This window comes from Megalobrama amblycephala, linkage group LG3 (genome assembly GCF_018812025.1).
Source record: "Megalobrama amblycephala isolate DHTTF-2021 linkage group LG3, ASM1881202v1, whole genome shotgun sequence".
Classification (NCBI taxonomy): Eukaryota; Metazoa; Chordata; class Actinopteri; order Cypriniformes; family Xenocyprididae; genus Megalobrama; species Megalobrama amblycephala.
The window spans coordinates 5,309,741-5,335,343 of NC_063046.1; the positions used below are offsets into that span (position 1 = coordinate 5,309,741).

The window sequence follows — 25,603 nt, forward strand, 5'->3', positions numbered from 1 at the left end:
TTTGCAGCAATTGATGTAAAGGACTCGTACTTCCATGTCTGGATTTTACCTCACCTTCAAACAAGGGTCGAACTTATCAGTACAAGGTCCTCCCCTTTGACCTGTCTCTTATACACCAGCACCGTAACAACTTGGGTAAAGTTGGTTTTATATTCGCACATTCGGACTTCTGATAAATTCAGACTTTCCAATAAATGTGCAATAAATTAATGTTTGCGAATTTTAAGCAGCGACATGATATTGACAACCAATGATTGTCAACTTACAACATTTTTCACAGTCGATCAAAATAGGCAAGTATTGTTTTAATGGCATATTTACTTGTGAATGTCCACTGAATGTCCAATATAGTGTGATTAACAAGGCTATTGAATACAGATGTCCGAATGTGCGAATATAAAACCAACTTTACCCAAGTACCGTAACAGAAGAACGGACCTAACCAACAGGATTTCCACATTTCTAAAATGGGTCTTTTCCTCGTGCCTGTGCCCCCACAAAGCCACCGATGCAAACTCTCTGTGGAGGATCTGGACTATTCGGCAGGATGGCCGTCCACTGGAGAAATATGTGGACGAATTTGCAGAGCTGTCTTCTAAGGTGAGTTGGCCAGATGCAATTTTGAATTCCTGCTTTGAGGGCTTTGGACGAGAATACAAGCCGCTATTGTGAGCTTGAGTGTCTCTATTCCTTAGTCGAATCTATTAATATGGTTCTGGGTTTGAAATTGAAGAGGTTCATAAGCGATCGCGTTTTTCTCGTCCAGCTCCATCAGAAGCAAAGGTGGCCTGGCCAGCTCACCAGCCACCAACTTCCTCCAACAGTGAACAGTGCTTGATTATGATTCAGGCAGCATTACAGGTCATAAATCAGATTGGGATCGCAACAGTCAAATGTGGGTAAACAAATGATATTGGTGTCCCATTCATTGACAACCATACACATTCACTGCGCTGTGTAATTTATCAGATTGTGGACAACTCTGGAGTTTTGGCCAAATACAGGCTATTTTCAATGTGTATAAAACATGCAGTACATACAATGCACTTCAAATGATTATTCATAAATGCACTACTGTAATGAAAAGATGATGTGGTAGCACTTTATTTTACAGTATGTGTACTTTCCTGGTACATGTATAGTAATTATACTGTACATAAGGTAAAAGAGTGGTAACACAAGGTATAGACACAACATAAGAATCACTGCTGTACAAGTTATCATAAATAAGTGCCTGATATTACCCACACTTGTCCATAAGTACAACATAGTTACAGTGTACATACCATTAGTAAGTATAGTAATGTGTCTGTTAGTTATCATATACGGACACTATGAGTAAGTGCCTGTTATTACCCAACACTTATCTATAGGTACAAAGTATTTACCATGTATGTATGCAGTTAAAAATCATCATTTGTGTTCTACTGAAGAAACAAAGTTACCTACATCTTGGATGCACTGGGGGTAAGCAGATAAACATCAAATTTTAATTTTTGGATGAACTATCCCTTTAAGGGACTTTGGCTGTAGTGTGATTTTGATGTTTAGCGTAGCCCTTTTAAATGGTAGATGAGTTAATGTTGTCCTTCCCAAATGGTATAAATGATGCCTACGCAAAGGACTTTGAAATAATACACATAGAAAAGAAATTTGCTTTGTATTCAAATGCATACATAAACACAATTTATTGTGCAAATATTTTAATATTATTAATGTCATTCTACCTTGTGCACTACTGGTTTAAAAAGTCAAAGGAAATCATGCTATTTATTTATTTATGTGAATAAAGTATTTCTTAATGTCCATGTTGTCAAGTTTACACTGTATGACATGAACAAAAAAAGATGAAATAAATGGGGAAAAAAATAATATTTTTGAAAAATGTTAGAAAATGCATAAAACCTACGTTTCACAGGGTTAAACTAAACAGGCTTATAATGCTATTAATATTATTCTGTATTATTATTCTAAATTTGAAATCGGCTAAACATTTTATGACCTCTGTTCTCTGTGTTTACTTCAAAAGAACAGTACTAAGTTTTGTGAATAAACAGTTTTTAATGCTTATATTTTCATCTGAAATCTTAAGTTTGAAAAAAAGTGTCATTAACAATAATATAATATTAATAATGTAATATGAATCATATAAAATTACTTGAAATGCTAATGAAAACATTGTTTACACTTACTATGGTGTCCTTGTTAGATTGCAATTAATGAAGTACTGAGTGAAATAAATTAACAACACGTGTTTACTATAGGGTTCAGTTGCATGTAATTATGCAACTAATATACTATAATAATTACTTGCAATTTACAAGGACACTGTAAAATAAAGTGTATCTAAAACATCTGTCAGAACATTCATTATAGTTTTCAGGGATTTTGATTATGGCAAAAGAGCAGCAGCGAATCTTTCTTAACACTTTGTTCTTGTGTTTTGTGTGTCATTTTTCTGCTGCTGGAAGATCTTCCCATTAGGCTGGACTTTCCATGTTAAGCTGGATCCCGCGTCCATATTCTGCTCCTTGAGGATCTGATTGATCTGGAGACGAGATTTCATCAGTGGTTAGTGAACGAGATCAATAATGAGTGACATGCAGCAGAGCAATGGTTCATCTGACCTTCTCTTCTACAGCCGCCATCACTGCAGATTCATCCAGATGTCCGGATGATTTCACTGCCACTCGCACAAGCTGCATTTGCCTCCTTTTAGCTTACAGAAAAATACACATACTTAAAATAATAATTAAGAGAACAGCATTTGATGTCAGACGAACTGACACTGTAAAAAAATTTTTTTTTATGTGATTTTCTGTTATGGTAGAAAATGAACTGAAAATGGTCTTACATGTGTTTCATAGTAAAAATATTAATACATTATTTATTTATTCAACCAAAAGTGTTTGTATTGCCTTAAAAATGACCTAAAAATTTGTTTATTTCATAGTGAAAATATGAATCAAGTATTTACTGTTAAAAGTTGTTTCAACTTAAAGTGTTCATGCTACCTTACATTTTTTTTGTGAATTTACAGTACATTCTTGATTATTGACATTCTTTGCCTTTTTAAAAAGCAATAAGTGACATGAAAACAATCTTGCATTGATTTCATAGTAAAAAAAATATGAATTCAGTATTTACTGTGAAAAAGATGTTAATGTAAGTGTTCGCACTGACTTAAAAAACTGCAGAAATGTAGTGTGAACTTACAATATTCTTGATTATAAGTCATTCTTTGCTTTTTTTTTTACATTAATTTGCTGTTATGACAGAAAATGACTTGAAAACCATCTTGCACTGATCTCATAATACAAATATGAATACAATATTCACCCCCAATTTTTTTTTTTGTGCTGCCTTAAAAGCTGTTAAAAATGCAGTGTGAGTTAACAATATTCTTAATTATAAATCTTGGTGTTTTTTTTTTTTTTTTTTTACAGTAACTGATATAGTAAATCCAGTTTATAATAGAAATAGGCAGGTATAACACTCACTGCAGAAGAAGGGTATCTGCTCCAAACATCCTTTATCCCCGATCAATCCAGACTGTAGGACAAACCCACACTTTTCATTCCCATTGCGGTTATCAGGCTCTCCTGAAATCCATTTCAAAGACAGCCAGCTCACACTGCTCTGGTCCGACCACAGCCACAGGTTGTTGGACAGCCCAATCCAGGTGTCAAACACAGAGTATAAAGCCATTAGATTTTCTATGATCCTGTTGTCAGTGAGGGATCTAATGATGGCCAGGTCGCGGTGGTACCTCCTACAGTATTGCAGAGCATCATGCCATGTCAGTTTTTGCTTGAAGAGAAGAAATTTTTGTCCAGTGTTATTTCCTGTAGGATTTAATGTTTTGGTCAGAGCAGAGAAACACCATGATGAGAGGACGAGAAACGCTCACACATTCAGCACTGATAACAGTCATCTTCTGTGATATAAGGCTTTGATGAGGAAAAAGTTAAAATAAATTAAATGGGAATGTAGAGGTGATTTAAGTTCTTATGCAACAAGCTGCCTCTCAATATTCTAGCCAAACAAATGTACATTCTAGCATCATTTTTGTTCCGGGTGGAGTCCACACAGCTCACATGTTTACTAGAGGTAGTTTAAACAGTAATTAAATGTCACTTTTTACCCTCCAAAACCATTTCTTCCAAAACTTAAAATACCAAAAATGATTATTATTATTATATTTATTTGTCTGTTCATTTATTTTTGATGTTTCAGATTTTGCTGCTTATTTTTAAAAAAAGTAAAATTATTAAGCAGCAGAAATTGTGTTCACCATTGATATTAATAATTACTGAGCTTCAATTGATAATACCATTGGAATAATTTCTGAAGGATCATGTGATACGGATGAATTAATGATGCTGAAATTCAGCTTTGGTCACAGGAATAAATTACATTTTAAAATATATTTACAAAGAAAATATTAATTTTATTTTTGATTAAATAAATGCAGCCTTGGTGAGCAGAAGAGACTTATTTCAAAAACGTTTTTAAAAAAAAAACACATAGTTATTCCAAACTTTTGTTCCTGCAAATGTACAAAAATGAGACAAGGCTTTTGAAAATTACAGTTCATTAAAACCCCATAATAAATAAATAATAATAATAATAATAAACTTACCAGTGTAGCAAAAGAAGTCTTTTTGTTCATCACAAGAGACAACATGCCAGGTTCCACCATATTTAATCATGCCACACATCCTCTGAGTGCTGGAGGTCGTGTCTTCGTTGAGCCCCCAGTTTGTATACACTATGTTCTGACCTTGGAAGGACCAGCACCAAGAGTTTACGCTGTCGTACAGTCCAATCCAGGCCCTCAAACTTGTGAGACTGTTGATCTCCTTAATCATAGCTCTGTCCTGATCGCTCTGAACCGTGGCCAGGTCCAGGTGAAACTTCCTACAGAATGACTGGGCTTCGGTCCAGTTCTTTGGTTCCTGGATCAGAACGAGGTAACACAAGGTCTCAGAGACGAGTCCTGTCGACAGCACAGTATTAAAGAAACAAGAGCAGTTTAATTTAGTTTCTGATCTGTAATTCCACTGATCTTAAATCAGCACAGATATAATGTGAGTTTGGAAAGGTTAAATGTGTTAAACAATGAACAATTATATTTTTAACTAACATTCACAAAAATTAATAAATGCTTTAAAAATATATTGTTCATTGTTAGTTCTTGCTACAGTAACAAATGAGACCTTATAGTAAAGTTTGGTAACACTTTTTCGATAGTCCACTTTTTCTACAAGTAACTTTGCAACTATATGTCAGTTAGCTCATTAATTTGCAAAAACGTCAACTATCGCTTGTTAATCTAAGTACATGTTGGCTAACTCTCAATAATTTGCAACTATATGTCAACCAACTCTCAGAGTATTAGTAGACTGTTGGGTTAGGGGTAGTAAAATAAGTTGGCATGTAGTTGCAAAATTACTTATAGTTAGTAGAATTACTTAAGTGGACTATCGGAATAAAGTGTTACCTAAAGTTTTTACCAATAAAGTTTATATATATATAAAAATAAATAAATAAATAAAAAAAGAGGCTAGGTTCCTGATAATGCTCACATTATCCAAACCAGGACATATATTACTTGTTATTGAGTGGATAAATATGAAACAACTAATACTAACCAAAAGTAACAAACAGTAACAAACCTACCTAGTAAGAAATGCAGACAAGTCGTTTTTTGCATCATCTCTGTTGCTCTCAGGTTTGTTCACTGAAACAAATAAAACTGTAAGGCTTGATTTTCCTGCTAAATGAAAACTGAGATCAAGCATCCTGCAATAAAGCAATAAAACTCACCTAGAGAAGATCTCAGAGAAATAGCAAGGGGCAACGCCTTGCCCTAACTCCAAAAGGACAACGCCTCCCCCCACCACACACACACACACACACACACACACAAACACACACACACAAACACAAACTCTCCTCCCCCCTGACTGAAAGTTATTCAACACGTTTAATGTAACTTGTGTATTTATTGTTTTTCCCTTTTCATGTTTGGTATCATTTTAAATGTCTCAGGTGCGATTGGTAAAATGGTCTCAATTTCACAGCAGTCACTAGAATTATGAAGATGGAAAACTAAGGAAAATTCTGTCCTCTTTTTGGGTGGTGTCTCTTCTCCTCTCCCCCAAAACAGGTGTTGGTGTAATAAACATTTACGATCCTTTTGTTCTGGTCCTGGTATAAAAGGTAAAGTGCAAAGCAGTCAGGTGGGATCATCTGTAGCCAGAGGCCCCCGCAGAGATGGGTGAATGTCTGAAGACATTCATGTATCACTGTGTGTATATATGCATTTCTTTGAGTAATTGATGTTATGCATTTAACATTTCTGAATTGGCTTCTAATTGTCTAATTGTAATGTAATTGGCAGGATATATTTTTATTTGACAAATAAAATGTTATATTTGGTTTATTCTGTATTATTCTTAATCCATTATTTCTAGTAGATTAAAGCGAAGGTATTACCTCAAATCTGTGTTCAGGATTGATCATACGGAAGGTTTAATAGGTGGAGCATGGGGCACGTCAATTAAGTCCATTTCGATTTCTGACAATCACTGCCTTAAATAAGTTGCAGTTTTCGTAAATATATAAAAACTATGCTTTTTGTTACGAGTAAGCAGAGCGCGACTGACTTAAAGGTAGATATTTAACCTGCATCCAATGTTTAAGGTCAGAACTGACGAGTTTGTGTCCGGGAAGAGCATTTAATTCGGCCAAAATGACTCTTCTAAAGCGATACCGGGACTGCAGTGAACGAAATAATTGAAGATATAAGATAATCAGAATAATCGAATATCTAAATTAATGCATAACTAATGAGTAATTTCTAATTGGAAGCACAACCTAAGAGTAATAATCATTTAAAATTGGAGTCAGATTAAACGAGTGAAATTAAGTGAACTTAATAGAGACGCTGAAAAGACATACACGCGTTAACCATCGCCCGGGCGTGTCGGATTCCGTTTTTGGGCCGATGCGGGGTTCCTTACAAAACAGATGTTATGAGATACATAAAAATGGGAAAAAAGAAATGATTAAATAATGGCAGGTTTAAACTAATTTAGTTGGAATATAGAAAATCATGCATATTGATCTGTATTTCATTTTAAAATTATGAAAACGTGAAGTCCTTTTATGAGTGTGCCAGACTGAAAAGTCTCAAGACAAGAAACTCATAAAATAATAAAAAAAGAGTGCAGTGCCATGTTAAAAAGGGTTATGCAAAAAGCAATTGTAAGATTAATATAGCCTACTGATAAAATAAAGTTCATGGCAATTTTTTTTTTTTTAAAGCATCTTGACTTTGATGACAAATAAACAAGAGACAAATGCATACAATACAATCAATATCACAGCAGATCTGCATCAACAGACAGACTGAAAATCAAGCACGACTGATTTCTTAAGCCTCTGTGTTCTTTCAGCATTCTCACTTTATTCCTAATATTAATGTTTATCTACTCATTACCTGTCATGGAAAACCTCCTGCGGAGCAGAAATTCAGTGTGGAGACGCCGAGACTGACATTGCTGCAACATGATGATCCTTATTCAAATGGCATTGCAGAGCATGAAAATAGCCAGTAACTGAGATTATCCTTATGGAAATGGAGCATCTTCACATGGAGCATCTTCCTGCTCTTTTCTTAGCAAAACTCATGAAATTAAAGCTTAAAGTATTTGTTGTATCACACACACAACACACACACACACACACACACACACACACACACACACACACACACACCCTCTTTCCTTTCCCCTGACTCAAGTCACTGAAAGTTCTCCAGGAAGGCATATTCTGTAACTTGTGTATCTATTGTTTTTCCTTTCATGTTTGGTATCATTTTAAATGTCTCAGTGCAATGGGTAAAATGGTCTCAATTTCACAGCAGTCACTGGTATTATGAGGAAGATTGAAAACTAAGGAAAATTCTGTCCTCTTTTTGGGTGGTGCCTTTTGTGAAAACCCACTCCTCTTCCCCCAAAACAGGTGTTGGTGTAGTAAATATTTATAAACCTTTTGTTCTGGTCTGTATATAAGGTAAATTGCAAAGCAGTCAGGGGGATCTTCTGTAGCCAAAGGGCCCCATACAGGGATGGTCAAGTGTCTTCAAACACTAGTCCACCACTGTGTGCATATGCAGTTATTACTCTTAGAGTAATCTTTAAGCAACTGATGTAATGTATTTCTGATTTGTGAATTGGCTTTTAATTGGTTATTTGTGTAATTGGCACGATACACTTTTACCTGACAAATAAAATGTTATATTTGATGTACTCTGGATTCTCCTGATATCATTATTACCAGTGAATTATGGGAGGCTAATGCTACCGTAAATCTGTGTCCAGGGTAAAACAAACTGAAGGCGCATGAATGCAGGAGCAGTAGGCACTTCATCTGAAGACCTTTTGATTTCTGTTTACCACAGAGCTAAAGGTATTAGCCAACTAATTACACCCTCTGATGAAGATCAGACTGGCGAGTTTATGTCTGTGAGTTTACCACGAAATCCCGGGGCGAGTATCTCTGTGCGGCATCGGGTCCCTGATGACTGAACAATTGAAATATGGGATACCCAGAATCATCAAATATCTAAATTAATGCATAACTAATGATTAATTTCTAATTGGAAACACAATTTGCTCATCCTCTTGTGTCTTTGTGCTATTGTGTGACCAACTACAGAAAAGGCACGGTCCCCCCTACATTTTAACCTAGATTTTGGTGTGTATAATATATTATATATATATATATATATATATATATATATATACACACACACACACACACATGCACACACCACTTTACATTTAAGAAACTACAAACTTCAAACTGTTACATGCAGCTGTGATCAACGAAGATGAAATGTTTTTTTTTTTTTTTTTTTTAAATGTTCCAATTTCTGCGATGTTCCTCCTATAAAAGTTTATAAAAGTTATGTTCATGGTCTGCGATGCCATTTAAATAAAGAACCAAAGTCCAAATGGAAATCAGTGTCTGTGTGTCCAGACTGAAACATTTTGCATCTTTAAAACAACACGAGGTTTTGCATAAACTGGTCATATATCACTTCATCTGTGGAAGAAACAAACAAGCTGCACTGGAACACATATAATTACATTATAACAATAAATAATTCAGCTTTACGATTCACAGACTTTGTTTAAAGTAATCTAACAGCAGCTCAGATAGGAATCATGGATATTTATATATGTGTTTATGACTTGTAAAATAACAGCTATATATATATATATATATAGGAACTTTTAAAATGTAAGTTCAGGAGGAATTTGTTCATGCAATCCTGTCAGTCACTGTTTACCTCAATTCCCTGATAAATTACATAATTTTTTTTCTTCTTTTTTTTCAAACCACTTATCCACTCTTAAAATCAATGGTTCCATGAAAAACCTTTAAATGTTTCTGAACATTAAAAAAGCTCTTCACATAAAAACAGGTTCTTTTAAGAACTTTTTGTGTTTTGAAATATGGAAAAAATTCTCTTAATACAATTTAAACAAGACAAGTTTGAAATGTGAATTTGTAACAAACATTTGGCAACTGCTAAATGTTTAGACAGTATTTTAATTTTATAATTACAAACAACAAATAACAAACCCGATTCCAAAAAAAGTTGGGACACTGTACAAATTGTGAATAAAAAAGAATGCAATGATGTGGAAGTTTCAAATGTCATTATTTTATTCAGAATACAACATAGATGACATATCAAATGTTTAAACTGAGAAAATGTATCATTTTAAGGGAAAAATAAGTTGATGTTAAATTTCATGGCATCAACACATCTCAAAAAAGTTGGGACAAGGCCATGTTTACCACTGTGTGGCATCCCCTCTTCTTTTTATAACAGTCTGCAAACGTCTGGGGACTGAGGAGACAAGTTGCTCAAGTTTAGGAATAGGAATGTTGTCCCATTCTTGTCTAATACAGGCTTCTAGTTGCTCAACTGTCTTAGGTCTTCTTTGTCGCATCTTCCTCTTTATGATGCGCCAAATGTTTTCTATGGGTGAAAGATCTGGCCATTTCAGTACCCGGATCCTTCTTCTACGCAGCCATGATGTTGTAATTGATGCAGTATGTGGTCTGGCATTGTCATGTTGGAAAATGCAAGGTTTTCCCTGAAAGAGACGACATCTGGATGGGAGCATGTGTTGTTCTAGAACTTGGATATACCTTTCAGCATTGATGGTGCCTTTCCAGATGTGTAAGCTTCTTAAAGAGACGGTAATCAATATTTCTGAAAAATAACTGTCTGATGATCACATTGGGGTTTTATCTAAAGGACTGTCATTTGTTCCAACGAGTGGTGTTAATGCTTTTGGTTTAAAGGTGGATTTATTCAAATGTTTTTTTTTTTCTAAATCTGTGTCTGATTCATCTAGTAGGCCTACACCTTTTAGACCCAAGAGTACTTTTTGTCCACATGTGTCGAACCATACCATTCATACTTTTTGTCGGTTGGTTGAACAAGATGTTATGAGAACTTGCTCCTTTAGTAAAGAAATGTCTTATAATCTTTCTTTGAATGAGAAGAAAGCTCTGACGGAATTGATGAAAGATCTGAATATTATTATAAAACCAGCGGATAAAGGAGGGGCTATCGTAGTCCAAGATACCAACACGAAATTCTCTCACAATTACAAAACTCAAGGTTTTATAAGAAACTGCCTAATGATCCTACTAACATCTATCAATCTGAGGTTCTTTCCTTTTTAGAGAATGCGAAAACACAAGGCTGGATAGTTGCTAATAAAGAAATAAAGACATTTTTTACTGTTTTGCAAGTTGATAGTGTGCAGGATTTCCTTATTTTTTTCATATTTTGACTATACCAGTCTTTTTTGATCATTGACAGATGTGTAAGCTGCCCATGCCACACACACTCATGCAACCCCATACCATCAGAGATGCAGACTTCTGAACTGATTTGGGTTGTCCTTGTCCTCTTTAGTCCGGATGACATGGCGTCCCAGTTTTCCAAAAAGAACAGGTCAGTTGTTAAGTTAAATTGGTTATACATATTTCACCACACACACACAAACATAAACGTCATCCATATATGCAAATTAGTTTCCTCTAGAACACGTCTTCACTGATGACACACATTTGGAATCTTCTGACATTCTAACAATAAGTAACTACGGTAACGCTTTAGATTACAGCCCGGAAAGTACTGCGTAATTACAAAGAATTTGCAGCGTAAATTTCAATAATTATAGTGTACCTATACAGTAAGTATGTGTAAGTATAAGGGAACAATATGTAAAGTCTGGGGAATAAAGTGGTAACAACCAGGAAAATAACAAATTATTTATACTGTAAATATTTTATAACTAAGGGATACTTATACTGTTATGATAGACAACAATCTTAAGTTTGGGAGCAATTTAGCGAGAAAGTGCACTGATTAAGTTGTTTCAAGGCAAATAGAAAGAACTATTGCAATCTTTTTTAATACATGGGGAAATATTATTTTGTTTCATGTAGTTACAGGGTAAGTATGACATTGTGGGCCGTAAATTAAAGTGGAGCTTGTTACCCTCTTATTTTTATGTAGTTACAGGGTAAGTATGACATTACGGGCCGTAAATTAAAGTGGAGCTTGTTACACTCTTGTTTCATGTAGTTACAGGGTAAGTAATTAATAAAATGCAAACAATCTGATATCACTGACTCAGAAACCTTTATTTGAAAAACAACTTTATTAAAAACAGGTCTACAACACTTATTATTAATTTTTCAAAATCAACTTTTCATTTCAAACTCTAAAGTCCTGACAGAAAGTAACAAGTTTTGTCCGTTTTTTGGTTGTTGTTGTTTCTCGCTTGGCTTCCTCCTGCTCTTGTTTCTCAGCTGATGAATCTTAAGAAGGAATCCCGTTGCTATTCTGTATTATAAGAAAATACAGTACACCCCGAAATTCTCATGGTTTAGGCCAGTGGTTCCCAACCACATTCCTGGAGTACCCCCAACACTGCACATTTTCCATGTCTCCTTTGTCTGACACACCCATTTCTGGTCTTGGAGTCTCTGCTAATGAATTGATGACTTGATTCAGGTGTGCTTGATCAAGGAGACATGCAAAATGTGCAGTGTTGGGGGTACTCCAGGAATGTGGTTGGGAACCACTGGTTTAGGCTATTCATCTTTTCGCTTCCGACCAACTGTCACCAGCGCCCGCATGAGAGTCGACTTTGTGTTTGTCGAAGCACATTGAAATGAGCAACATGAAGCTTTCATGACGTTCTTGCGGGAGATTCATGTGAAACTCGCACTGCCGTCTCTGTTATTCTGTCTTGTTTGTTTCTCATTCTTATTATGTGTTATTCTGTTTATTTTGTTGTGAGCATTACTAAAAAAATATATAAAAAAAAAAAAACTGACGGCATCCAACATCTGCGTGAGTTTCTCGGCACGCTTACGTCGCGCTTCAAGTTACGTCAAGCATGAACTCTCAACCCTCGCGTGCACGCGCAGGAGACTAAAATATTTGGTATTTTTCTTACAAATAGTTATTGCTGTATGTGCTGTTTCATGCTTCGACTTTTAGGAACACGTGAGCTTGCATTATAAAGCGTAGCCAGATGATTAATTTTTTCCTAAAAACCTTTTTATGTTCATCTTAAGAAGGAAAGTCGTATACATGTCAAATGGCATGAGGGTAAAAGATAAGTAAACGGTGAGCAAATTTTTTTTTTAATACAGAATAGCAAGTGGGATTCCCTTTTAAAGTGCATATTGCAGGTTAAATTTTTTTTTTTTCGAGATGAATATATAACCTTGTACAAAAATACCATATAAAAGGGTACTGCAGGGTTTAAAAATGTTTTGCAGGACATAAGAGCATGAATTTAGTAGATAAAGTGACGGTCTCTGTAAAAAACGCTTTTTTTTTTCAGCGTCGCGTCATTTTACGTCACTCAAGGGAGTCGATCGCCGAGCTCTGTGTTGACTCAGTGCAGAGTAGGCTGGTATTCAGTGACAGCGGTTGTGAATTAGTGTGTTTTCTGTAGTTTTTGTATTCTATTTATCATCGTCATGATAAATTATTGTGTTTGTGGAGGTTGCACAAACTTCAGCCTGTCAGGACATCGAGTCCAGAGGTTTAATAACAAGAAAAAGGACGCTGCTATCTTTCCTGCCCGGGGTGTTTTGTACAGGTGAAGATACGGACTTCACTTCTGCATCTGCTTCGAAAAAAACACGTTCATTATAGACCGGAGGATTATCATCCTGCCGATATGATGGAGTTCAACATTGTAATACTTCAACATTGTAATACCGACTGGTTTGGTACTGTAAACGTATATGTCACAGACTGACTGTGACCTAGGACTTTTATTTTGAAGGGACTGAGCACCAACTCTTTCCACCATTACACATACGTACAAACTAAATGCCGGCAAACTATACCATCCTTATGTAGTTTTATGTTGTGCCCTAATTTTGGTGTTGAACATCCCATTTATCATCCCAAGTTGTTAGTTTTGTTTCTGTCTGTTAAATATTGTTATTTGTTTAAATGTTTAATGTTCAGTGATGCATCCTGTTCCAATAATGTTACACAGAAAAGAATACCAAAAATACTTTACACAATAGGTGTTTATTTCATTTTCTTTAGTTATCAAGTTAACTTCAATGCATTTAAAACAGCTAGACATACCTTTGGGTGCACCTCTCACTTGCCAAACCTGTCCACATGGGAAGTAGCCATTTTTAAGCTAACATTTGCTCATGGCAGATTTCTCCATCTGGTTCTGACCTCATAGGGGAGGGAGAGAACTGTGGATGTAAGTGTTTTTTTATATGTCTTGTCTTTATTGATTTGAGCAGTTTAAACTGTAATATATGCAAATGATGTATGTTGTAGAGCCGAACTATAATGAAGGAATTATGGTTTTATTTTGTCATCTGCTTGTAACTTAAAAGTATTCCCCATAAAATGGTATGTTCCAAATATAGGAGGAGCCAAAGCTTTAAAAGGCAGCCATTTTAGGGAAATGGTAGATAGAGAGGTTGAATTGCACATGTATTTTGGGCCTGGACATTGGCATAGCCAAACTTACATTTATTGATATATTATAAATAAGTTTGATTTATCTCCTTTTTTTTTTTTTTTTTTCTTCCTTCCCTTTGTTGTTTTGTTTTTGACTATTGCTACTGTGCACAACTGGGAGAACTACTTGTTTGCACTTTTTGGATTAAAACCACTCTGAACTGTGCATTTTTGTCCCCTGCTGTTTTTTTTTACACCTCTGGCCGCTGATACATCCTAACAGTATACATTCAAGTTCATACAACTACATAATCATGGCGTCATGTACATCCTCACACTATCAGTGAATGGGCACGGAATAAACTCATAACACAGAATTAATGAATAAAGGATAACATTACATGAAACACATACACTACTACGTTCGGCCGCCGGCGGGAGACATGATCACGGATCCGTCAGAGATGCAGATTGACACGTGAATTGTGCACCGTAAATCTTTATTATTATTATTTTATTATTTCATTTGCTAACTACCAAATCAGTCATCATGAGAAACCGCTATATCACGTAACTTTAGTGTGGACGGATATTAACGCGTGTGACATAGGCCTGATCAAGGTTTATTAGATTCTGTTATTAGTAATCAATAATGTTACTCCTAGATTACCAATAGCTTTGCTATTGCCTGATTCATGATAATAATCTGTACAATATTGTGATTTGAGCACATATCGTTAGCTAAGCTAACATCGGTCGCTGCCCTGTTCTCCACTGCTTCTCCTCACACAACAGCTCAATTTGTCTATTTTGACCGTTATTCTGTCTAATCCTGGCCTGTTCCTGCTCTCTTAAACACATAGCAGGCTAATTGTATGGCTGTGGTTTGTGATACGAGTATGAATAAACATTTACAATTTCCTCAGCGTCCGAACTGTCATTGCGTTCCATTGTTTTCCTATTGTTTATATTGATCGCGCTCCCTTGAGTTACGTCACTTCCGATTTGGCATTTTTCAGATGCGGAAGTAAAATTCTCTCACAAAAAACGACTCCAGAAGCCTATGTAGCGTATTTATACATGTTTTTTCAAGAAAATCTATTTCATACATTATTTTTCTATACATTGAATCACTGAAGCTCTAACCTGCAATATACCCTTTAAGATTCATCAGTGGAAAGAAAGAAAAAGAGGAACAAGAGGAGGAGGAAGCCAAGCAAGAGAAACAAATAAGAAGTGTTGTAACTTTAAATCTGTTTTGAAATAAGTTGTTTTTCAAATATGATATGATATGACTGTTTGCGTTTTTATTTATTTATTTATTTATTTTTTATTAATTACTTACCCTGTAATTACATGAAACAAGAGGGTAACAAGCTCCACTTTAATTTACGGCCTGTAATGTCATACTTACCCCTTAGTTATAAAATATTTATACATACTTACTGTATAGTTACACTATAATTTATTGAAAGTTACGCTGTAAATTTGTTGTAATTACGCAGTACTTTCCGGGCTGTAATCTAAAGCGTTACCAACTACTTTGCAACTACATGTCAACTTATTCTACTTATACCCTAACCCTAATATTGAAGTCTAATAAAAGTTAGTTGACATGTTGTTGCAAATTAGTAAGAGCTAGTTAACATGTACTTGCAAAGTTACTAATAGTCAGCAGGATGTCTGTTGGGAGCACCGAATCGTCTTGGTTACAAAGGTAACCCTTGTTCCCTGAAGGAGGGAACAGAGACGTACGTCGGACAGACCGACGAATAGGAATCTCGCTAGAGAGGCCAATCTACTTCGAGTGTAACTAAAACGAGCCAATGCACATTGGCATGCAATCATATGCATCAGCTGCTCGCCTCGCAGCGCGGGTATATAATGAGCAGCAGGTGCGTTGCATCTTCAGGTTTTCGCTTAGGAGCCGAACCGGATAGGCGGCAGCATCAGCGGGGTACAGCGACTGAGGCGACGGGACGTATGTCTCCGTTCCCTCCTTCAGGGAACGAGGGTTACCTTTGTAACCAAGACGTTCCCATTCAGTCGGTCACGTTCGACGTACGTCGGACAGACCGATGAATAGGAATCCCTACCAAAGCGCCACAGGAGCTGCCCCCTTCCAGCGCTCTGTTGTAAGCCACCTGAACCCCCTTGCCTGAGGATGGTGGGACAGGGCTAACACAGAGAGAGTCGATCACTGCTGTTCCCCAAAACCCATTCAGTGAGACTATTGGATAACGCTGGGAAAGCGTACCCTTTCGCTGGGAAAGGAACGCTGCGGAAGCCACATCCTTCCCCGAAGGAGTTATGTGGAGAAGTACATATGGACTAACCCTGTAGGGCTGTGCTACATATGGAAGAGCTGGGGTGACTCCAACCCGATGAAGGGTAGGTTCTCCCAGAGGGAAAGACACGGGCTTCGTTTAGGAGCAACCGTGGAACCAACCATATGGGATCCCCGTAGGGTCACACATATGGAACCCAGCCTAAACCCGGTTCTCAAGGATACAACGGAGTAAAGGCCTGGCGCCAGACGCTCCGCCACGTCTGCTGCCGAAGGGATATCGGAGGACTCAACAGGGTCTGCCTTGTAGGGACTCTCTGGAGAAAAGAAGCGCATGTAGCGCAGCAAGCCGACACTAAGCCGGGGCCTCTCCGTGCCTCTGACCTGTGGCGAGAACACGGGAGGAGACCGGCTCGACACGAAGGCTATAGTATCTAGTGAACATGTTAGGTGTCGCCCAGCCCGCAGCTCTACAAATGTCTGTCAGCGAGGCGCCACGAGCCAGCGCCCAGGAGGATGCGACACCTCTCGTGGAGTGAGCATGCAACCTAAGCGGGCAGGGCACGCCCTGAGCTTGGTAAGTCAGGGCGATGGCATCCAATATCCAGTGGGCCAACCTCTGCTTGGAGACAGCCTTTCCCTTCTGCTGGCCTCCATAACAGACAAAGAGCTGGTCTGAGGTCCTGAGGCTTTGGGTTCTGTCTATGTACTGTCGCAAAGCGCGTACTGGACAGAGCAAAGCCAGGGCTGGGTCTGCCTCCTCCGAGGGCAGCGCTTGCAGGCTCACCACCTGGTCCCTGAAGGGAGTGGTAGGAACATTGGGCACATAGCCAGGCCAGGGTCTTAGTATCACGTGGCTATCACCTGGCCCGAACTCCAGGCACGATTCGTCGACCGAAAATGACTGCAGGTCCCCTACCCTCTTGATGGAGGCCAATGCAACCAGCAGCAAAGTCTTCATAGACAGAATCTTTAAGTCTGCCGATTGCAAAGGCTCAAAGGGAGCAATCTGAAGTGCTCTTAGTACCAGAGCGAGGTCCCAAGAGGGTATGGAGGGGGGACGAGGAGGATTTAACCGTCTCGCCCCCCTAAGGAACCTGACGACCAGGTCGTGCTGACCAACAGATTTGCCATCTATGTGGTCGTGCATCTTCGGGGGTCTTCTCGGCGAGAAGAGCACCACTCGACGAACAGGTTCCACTTCGAGGCGTAAGCACGTCTCGTAGACAGTGCACGTGCCGAAGTGATGGTGTTAAGTACCTCAGGGGGTAAGTCACCTAGAACCTCCGCGTCCCGTCCAGGGACCAGACATGGAGTTTCCAGAGGTCTGGATGCAGGTGCCAAAGAGTGCCCCATCTCTGAGAAGAAGGTCCTTCCTCAGAGGAATGGGCCAGGGAGGGCTGTCGCAAGGAGTGAAAGTTCTGGGAACCAGGTCTGGTCGGGCCAATAGGGCGCAACTAAGAGGACCTGCTCCTCGTCCTCCCTGACTTTGCACAGGGTCTGTGCAAGTAGGCTCACTGGGGGAAACGCATATTTGCGAAGGCCCCGGGGCCAGCTGAGTGCCAGTGCGTCTGTCCCGAGTGTTCCCTCGGACAGGGGGTAAAACAACTGGCAGTGGGAGGTTTCTGGTGAGGCAAACAGGTCTACCTGAGCCTCTCCAAACTCTCTCCAGATCAGCTGGACCACCTGGGGGTGGAGTCGCCACTCTCCTGGCAGCTCAGCTCGTGATAGCTCGTCGGCCACATGGCTGAGCACACCAGGGACAAGAATGGCATGAAGCGACCTCAGACGCTTCTGACTCCAGAGGAGATGGCGGGCGAGTTGCGACATGCAACGGGAGCGTAGACCACCTTGACGGTTGATGTACGCAACGGTCGCAGTGTTGTCCGTACGGACCAGTACATGCTTGCCCCGTAGCGGCCCTTTGAGGCGGCTCAGAGCAAGACGTACTGCTAGCAACTCGAGGCAATTGATGTGCCAATGCAGATGGGGTCCCATCCAAACCCCTGACACTGCATGCCCGTTGTACGTGGCACCCCAGCCGGTGGCAGGAGCATCTGTGAATACCACAGCATGCCGGGACACTTGTTCTAGGGGCACTCCTGCCCGGAGAAACAAAGGGTCCGACCACGGACTGAAGGCTTGGCGGCACTCCTGAGTGATTAGCACCCGGAACGTGCCGCGTTGCCACGCCCATCTCGGGACTCGGCCGTGAAGCCAGTGTTGAAGCAGTCTCATATGAAGCAGACCAAGCGGGGTTACTGCCGCCGCGGCCGCCATATGCCCCAGGAGCCTCTGAAAGAATTTCAGTAGGACCGCTGTCCTGCCATTGAACGTATTCAGGCAGTTCAACACCGACTGAGCACGTTCCTCTGTGAGGCGTGCTATCTGTTCGACCGAATCCAGCTCCATACCGAGAAAAGAGATCCTCTGCACAGGGGAGAGTTTGCTCTTTTCCCAGTTGACCTGAAGACCCAACTGGCTGAGGTGTCTGAGCACCAAATCCTTGTGTTCGCACAACTAACCCCGGGACTGTGCTAGAATGAGCCAGTCGTCGAGGTAGTTGAGAACGCAAACACCCTGTTCTCTCATGGGAACAAGGGCTCCCTCTACGACTTTCGTAAAGACGCGGGGAGACAGGGCCAGCCCGAAGGGTAGGACTCTGTACTGATATGCTCGACCTTCGAACGCAAAGCGCAGGAATGGCCTGTGTCGCGGAAGAAACGAGACATGGAAGTACGCGTCCTTCAGGTCGATCGCTGCAAACCAATCTCGGGGACGGATGCACTCAATAATGCGCTTCTGCGTCAGCATTTTGAACGGTAGCTTGTACAGGCTCCGATTCAAAACTCGCAGGTCCAAGATCGGTCGTAACCTACCGCTCTTTTTGGGTACAATGAAGTAGGGACTGTAGAACCCTGACCTCATATCGGCTGGAGGGGCCGGCTCTATAGCGTCCTCCGCCAGTAGGACTGCGATCTCCGCACGCAAGACAGGGGCAACGACATCTTTCACTGTAGTGAAGAGGATGTCCCTGAACTTGGGGGGATGCCGGGCGAACTGAATCGCATAGCCGAGCCTGATGGTCCGAATGAGCCAGCGAGACGGACTGGGGAGCACTAACCAGGCTCGCAGAGACCGTACAAGCAGGACCAAAGGGACCACCGGCGTACCCGCAGCGGGGCAGCGAGGTGGAACACAGGGACGCGGCTCGGGGGGCTCTCTTTGTGAGGCGGCCCGAAGCGGCGTCACAGTGTGCTAGGCAACACTTACCTGGTTCCACGGATGGACAGAGGGAGCAGTCGAGGCTTTGGCTGCCCGCTGCTCGCTGCTGTCCGCTGGCGACAGAAGAGGGGGATGAGAGTGGTGAGGTTTTTCTCCTCCCACTGCTCTCCAAACCCTCTTCAGACCTGGAAATGGAGGAACTGCTCTTTTAATTTTGGGTACCGCTGCCTCTTGGGTCAGTGGCGGAACAGAAACAAACCCAATAAAAGGATTTACCACCCGGCCCTCCTCCAGGGGTGGAAGAGCAGCCCCACCCATCTCTGGGTCGCCCGTCTCAGGGGTGATTCTCACCAACCACTTAAACAGCTGCAGAGACGGGAGGCGTCATCTCCCCGCAATGGACACAGCAGAGCCTGCTGGGCCAGAGTTTCTTGCAGGGGACGACACCCTTGGCGACGAGCAGACCGAGGGGCGGCCCAAGAGAAACTCAATGGTTTGTCATGGGAAGCTCCCCGATCCGCTACTAACTGAGGAGAACCGCTGGGCTCAGTCCTCGACAGTGTCACCGAAAAGGCCACCTCGTAAGATGGGAGCATTGAGAAAGCATTTAGCTTGACAACCTCTCGCACCTCACAAGGTAAGCCAGGGGGCACTTCTGGACCACTGAGGTGGACATCGTCTGGCTGAGGGCCTGCGCCGTGACTTTGATCACGGTTAGTCAACAAGCGCAGCTCAACCCCAGCACAGAACTACCCTCATGCAAAAAGAGTGCCTTGGCCTCACATGCAGGGTGGGTGTGGTCTGTGTACAGCCACCCCAACCAAGAGGCTCGACGGCACACGACACGCAGAGGAGCGAGAGGTTTGCTCTCGCTGATCTCCACGGTCTTCCCAGAGTGTCGGGCAGACCCGCGGTTGTGCTTTTACACACAAGCGGCAGCTGTGCAACAGAGGGGACTCAAGCTTCCCGGAGAAAGAAGAGTCACGACCGGCATGTCGACGTGATCATGTTCTCATATGAAAACATGAAACACCCACGAACACCGTTTCAACACGCGCCCAGACATGTGAAACAGTGATCGTGGCCGTCAGTGAGGAACCAGAAACACAAGTAGGATGTCATCTTTAAAAAGACGTGAATCTACTTGTGTAAGCTCTTTCAGGGACTTTACTCTTTTAAAAGTGCTGAAGCACGCAGGGGAACGGCCGGCGCAACACAGACAGGGATTGTGTGCAGCCTGTCGTGTGCTCTCTCTCTCTCTCTTTGAAGGCGCTCACTCTTACCAGCCATAAAAACGGCTTTTCAGCGCTCAAAAGCGCACCGTACCGGCCGTGAGAACAGCCTTCCGACGCTGTCAAAACAGCTATTTGCTCAAAAACGGCAAACGAAACAAAAACAGAAAAAGAGAGGACTTCAACCCCGCTGCTGTGCTGTTCGCCCGCACTCGGAAAAAAAGAGAAGTTCAACCAAAAAGCTTGACTCGTCTTCTAGCAGACACTCGCTTGCAGAGAACAGGAACAAACACCGTTCGGCTCCGAAGCGAAAAGCTGAAGATGCAACGCACCTGCTGCTCATTATATACCCGCGCTGCGAGGCGAGCAGCTGATGCATATGATTGCATGCCAATGTGCATTGGCTCGTTTTAGTTACACTCGAAGTAGATTGGCCTCTCTAGTGAGATTCCTATTCGTCGGTCTGTCCGACGTACGTCGAACGTGACCGACTGAATGGGAAATAGAGTTAGCAGATTTTAAGCAGACATTCTACTAATACTCTAATGACTGCTAGTAAACATGTAGTTGCAAAGTTACTTATAATTAGTAGAATGTCTAAAGTGGATTATCGAAACAGATTTGAAAGACATTTGACATTTGGTTTGAAAGAAATGTTCATTTTAAAATCTGATTATGTTCTAAAAATGAAAAGAACCGTCTCGGTTACGTATGTAACCCTCGTTCCCTGAAGGAGGGAACGGAGACGTACGTCAGTAGTGACCGACGAATTGGGATATCGCTTAGAGAGCCCTATCATCTTCGTGTAAACTAAAACAAGCCAATGGAATTGGCGTGCGATATTTGCATAATGCGCACCGCCCCCGACAGGTGTATATAAATAGGAAGCGGATGCAATCGCACTCTGTTTTTCGCTGAGGAGACAACTGGTGTCCGCACTACAGCGAGGGTACAGAAACTGTGGCGACGGGACGTACGTCTCCGTTCCCTCCTTCAGGGAACGAGGGTTACATACGTAACCGAGACGTTCCCTTTCAGTCGGTCACGTTCGACGTACGTCAGTAGTGACCGACGAATTGGGATCCCAACTAAAACGCCACAGTTACGAAACCCCTTCCAGTGCCCAGCGCAAGCTCAGCCGCCCATAGCACCGGCTGACGGTGAAGGGGGCGAGCTTACACCGAGAGAGTCTACTGCTGTCTAACCAATACCCACTAAGTAAACTAGACTACACTGGGGAAGCGAACCCGTGAGGGACGCTGCGGAGACCACTACCTACCCAATGGGGGAGGAGTTTACGTGGGAATACACATATGGACTGGCCCGGGGGGCAGTACGCATATGGAGTCCCTGGGATGGCTCCACCTGGTTAGGGGGAGACTCATCTGACAGGTGACAGCAGAGCTGGCTCTGCTAAGGGAAAGACACGGACTCGGCCCGTAGGGAGTTTTAAACCGTGGAAAATACACATATGGGACCGCTCACGTAGAGGGGTCACGACATATGGGCCCCAGCCAACAGACAGCGTCAGCGACGGATGTAGGCCTGGCATCAGACACTCCGCAATGTCCGAGCCGAAGGGGGAGGCGGAGGAGCTCGACAGGGTTCGCCAAGCGGGGAACACGACTGGAGAGAAGTATGCACGTATCCGGCCAGTGGCGGGAATGGCATTGCAAGCCGACACTTAGAGTGGGTACAACACGTCTACCGACTAGTGGATGCGAGTACACGTGAAGATACCGGCTCTACACGTAGGCTATAAAACCTAGCGAACGTGTTGGGTGTCGCCCAGCCCGCAGCTCTACAAATATCTGTCAGCGAGGCGCCATGAGCCAGCGCCCAGGAAGAGGCCACCCCTCTGGTGGAGTGGGCTCTCAACCCGAGCGGGCAAGGCACGCCCTGGGATTCATACGCCAAGGCGATGGCATCCACTATCCAGTGGGCCATCCTCTGCTTGGAGACAGCCTTTCCCTTCTGCTGGCCTCCGTAACAGATGAAGAGCTGATCTGAGGTCCTGAAGCTTCGCGTTCTATCCACGTAAACGCGCAGAGCGCGGACGGGACAGAGCAAAGCTAGGGCTGGGTCTGCCTCCTCCGAGGGCAGCGCTTGCAGGTTCACTACCTGATCTCTGAAGGGAGTGGTAGGAACCTTGGGCACGTATCCAGGCCGGGGTCTCAGGATGACGTGAGAATCACCGGGCCCGAATTCTAGGCACGTTTCGTCGACCGAAAATGCATGCAGATCCCCTACCCTCTTCAGGGAAGCCAATGCAACCAGAAGAACCGTCTTAAGAGACATTAGTTTCAGATCGACTGATTGCAAAGGCTCAAAGGGATGACCCTGGAGAGCTGTGAGAACCAGGGTCAAATCCCAAGAGGGTACGGAGGAAGGGCGAGGAGGATTGAGTCTCCTGGCCCCCCTCAGGAATCTGACGATCAGATCGTGTCTCCCCAGGGACTTACCCTCAACTGCACGGTGATGTGCGGCAATAGCGGCAACATACACCTTCAGGGTGGAGGGAGACAGCCTTCGCTCCAACCCATCTTGCAGAAAGGAAAGCACGGATCCGACCGAACATGATCGGGGGTCCTCTCGGCGAGAGGCGCACCATTCGACGAACAGGTTCCACTTCAACGCATAGAGACTCCTAGTGGAAGGAGCTCTAGCGGAAGTGATGGTGTCTACGACCGCTTGCGGGAGATCACTCAGAACCTCCGCATCCCGTCCAGGGACCACACGTGGAGGTTCCATAGATCGGGACGCGGGTGCCACAGGGTGCCCCGTCTCTGAGTCAGGGGGTCCTTCCTCAGAGGAATCGGCCAGGGAGATGCTGTCGCGAGGAGAATGAGGTCTGAGAACCAGGTCCGAGTGGGCCAGTACGGAGCCACTAACAGAACCTGCTCCCCGTCCTCCCTGACCTTGCACATGAGTTGTGCAAGAAGGCTCACTGGGGGAGACGCATGTTTGCGCAGACCCGGGGGCCAGCTGAGTGCCAGGGCATCCGAGCCGAGCGTGCCGCCGGACAGGGAATAAAACCACTGGCAGAGGGCAGTTTCCGGGGAGGCAAACAGGACTACCTGGGCCTCGCCGAAACGCTGCCAAATCAGCTGGACCGCCTGGGGGTGGAGCCGCCACTCGCCCGCAAGTAGATGCTGCCGTGACAGCTCGTCGGCTGCACGGTTGAGCACACCTGAGACACGAGTGGCCCGAAGGGACCTCAGATCCTTCTGACTCCACAACAAGAGATGGCGGGCGAGTTGCGACATGCGACGGAAGCGTAGACCACCTTGACGGTCGATGTACGCAACGGCCGCAGTACTGTGTGAGCGGACTAGAACGTGCTTGCCTGACAACAGCTTCTTGAAGCGGGCCAGCGCAAGACGAACCGCTAGCAACTCGAGGCAATTGATATGCCAATGCAGCTGAGGCCCCGTCCAAAGACCTGTCACTGCATGCCCGTTGTACGTGGCCCCCTATCCCGTGGCAGAGGCATCTGTGGAGACCACAGCGTGCCTGGACACTTGTTCCAGGGGTACTCCGGCCCGCAGGAACGAAGGGTCCGACCACCGGACAAGGGTGCGACGGCAGCTCGGTGTCACGGGGACACGGAGCATGCCGCACTGCCACGCCCATCTCGGGACCCGGCCGCGGAGCCAGTGTTGAAGCGGTCTCATATGAAGCAATCCGAGCGGCGTTACCGCGGCTGCAGATGCCATATGCCCCAGGAGCCTCTGAAAATCTTTCAGTGGAGCCGCTGTCCTGCACTTGAGCGAGCTCAGGCAGTTCAACACCGACTGGACGCGCGCCTCTGTGAGACGCGCAGTCCGTGCGACCGAGTCTAGCTCGAGACCGAGACAAGAGATCCTCTACCCGGGGGCGAGTTTGCTCTTGTCCCAGTTGACCTGAAGACCCAACCGGCTGGGAGCTACAACCATGTCGGGTAGGACTTTGTACTGACATGCCCGACCCTCGAACGCAGACCGACCTAGGAAGGGTCTGTGTCGAGGCAGAATCGAGGCATGAAAGCACGCGTCCTTCAGGTCCATTGCTGCAAACCAATCCTGGGGACGGTCCAGGATTGGCCGTAGCCCACCGCCCTTTCTCGGTACAATGAAGCAGGGGCTGTAGAACCCCGACTTCATATCGGCTGGAGGGACCGGCTCGATTGTATCCTTCGCCAGGAGGACAGCAATCTCCGCCCGGAGAACAGGTGCATTGTCCAACGACACCTGAGTGAAGTGGACAGCCCTGAAGACCGGGGGACGCCGGGCGAACTAAATCGCATAGCCGAGTCTGATAGTACGAATGAGCCAACTGGACAGGCTGGGGAGCGTGATCCACGCTTCCAGACACTGAGCCAGCGGGACCAAAGGCACCACAGACGCACCGGGGGTGGGGCAGCAAGGCAGAGAGGGACCCGACCCGGACGGCTTGGGGGCGGCCCGGAGTGGGGTCGGACTCTGCGAGGCAGCAGTGTGCATGGGAGACAGCGCACGGGGCACGGTCTGCACCAACACACTGCCACCTGCTGGCGAATGGGGAGGGAGCTGTCAGCGGCGAGGCGGAGCCTAGCACACTGGCAGACACCCCTTGTTGTGACCTGGAGTTTGAGGAAACTGCTCTTTTTGTGAAAAAGTGGGTACCGCTGGACTCCGGAGAGCCAGCGGCGGTGGACAGACAAACACAAATTCCCCCCGGCCCTCCTCCGGGGGTGGGAGAGATGGTGGAAAACTCTCCCGAAGAGCAAGATCCTTCCCCTCCAGGTTGCCCGTCTCAGTGCCGTGTCTTGCTCTTACGTTT

General features: G+C 43.6%; 1 protein-coding gene across 1 annotated transcript; it reads right to left on the bottom strand.

Annotated features, from left to right (window-relative positions):
* Positions 1 to 2,171: 2,171 nt before the first annotated feature.
* On the bottom strand, positions 2,172 to 7,577 carry LOC125263970 (putative C-type lectin domain family 20 member A). Its single transcript, XM_048183171.1, has 5 exons — positions 7,508 to 7,577; positions 4,643 to 4,999; positions 3,501 to 3,845; positions 2,628 to 2,719; positions 2,172 to 2,548 (listed from the first exon to the last, which is right to left on the bottom strand). The coding sequence occupies exons 1-5, from the start codon at positions 7,575 to 7,577 to the stop codon at positions 2,423 to 2,425; spliced, it is 990 nt and encodes a 329-aa protein (XP_048039128.1). The 3' UTR covers positions 2,172 to 2,422.
* Positions 7,578 to 25,603: the final 18,026 nt, after the last annotated feature.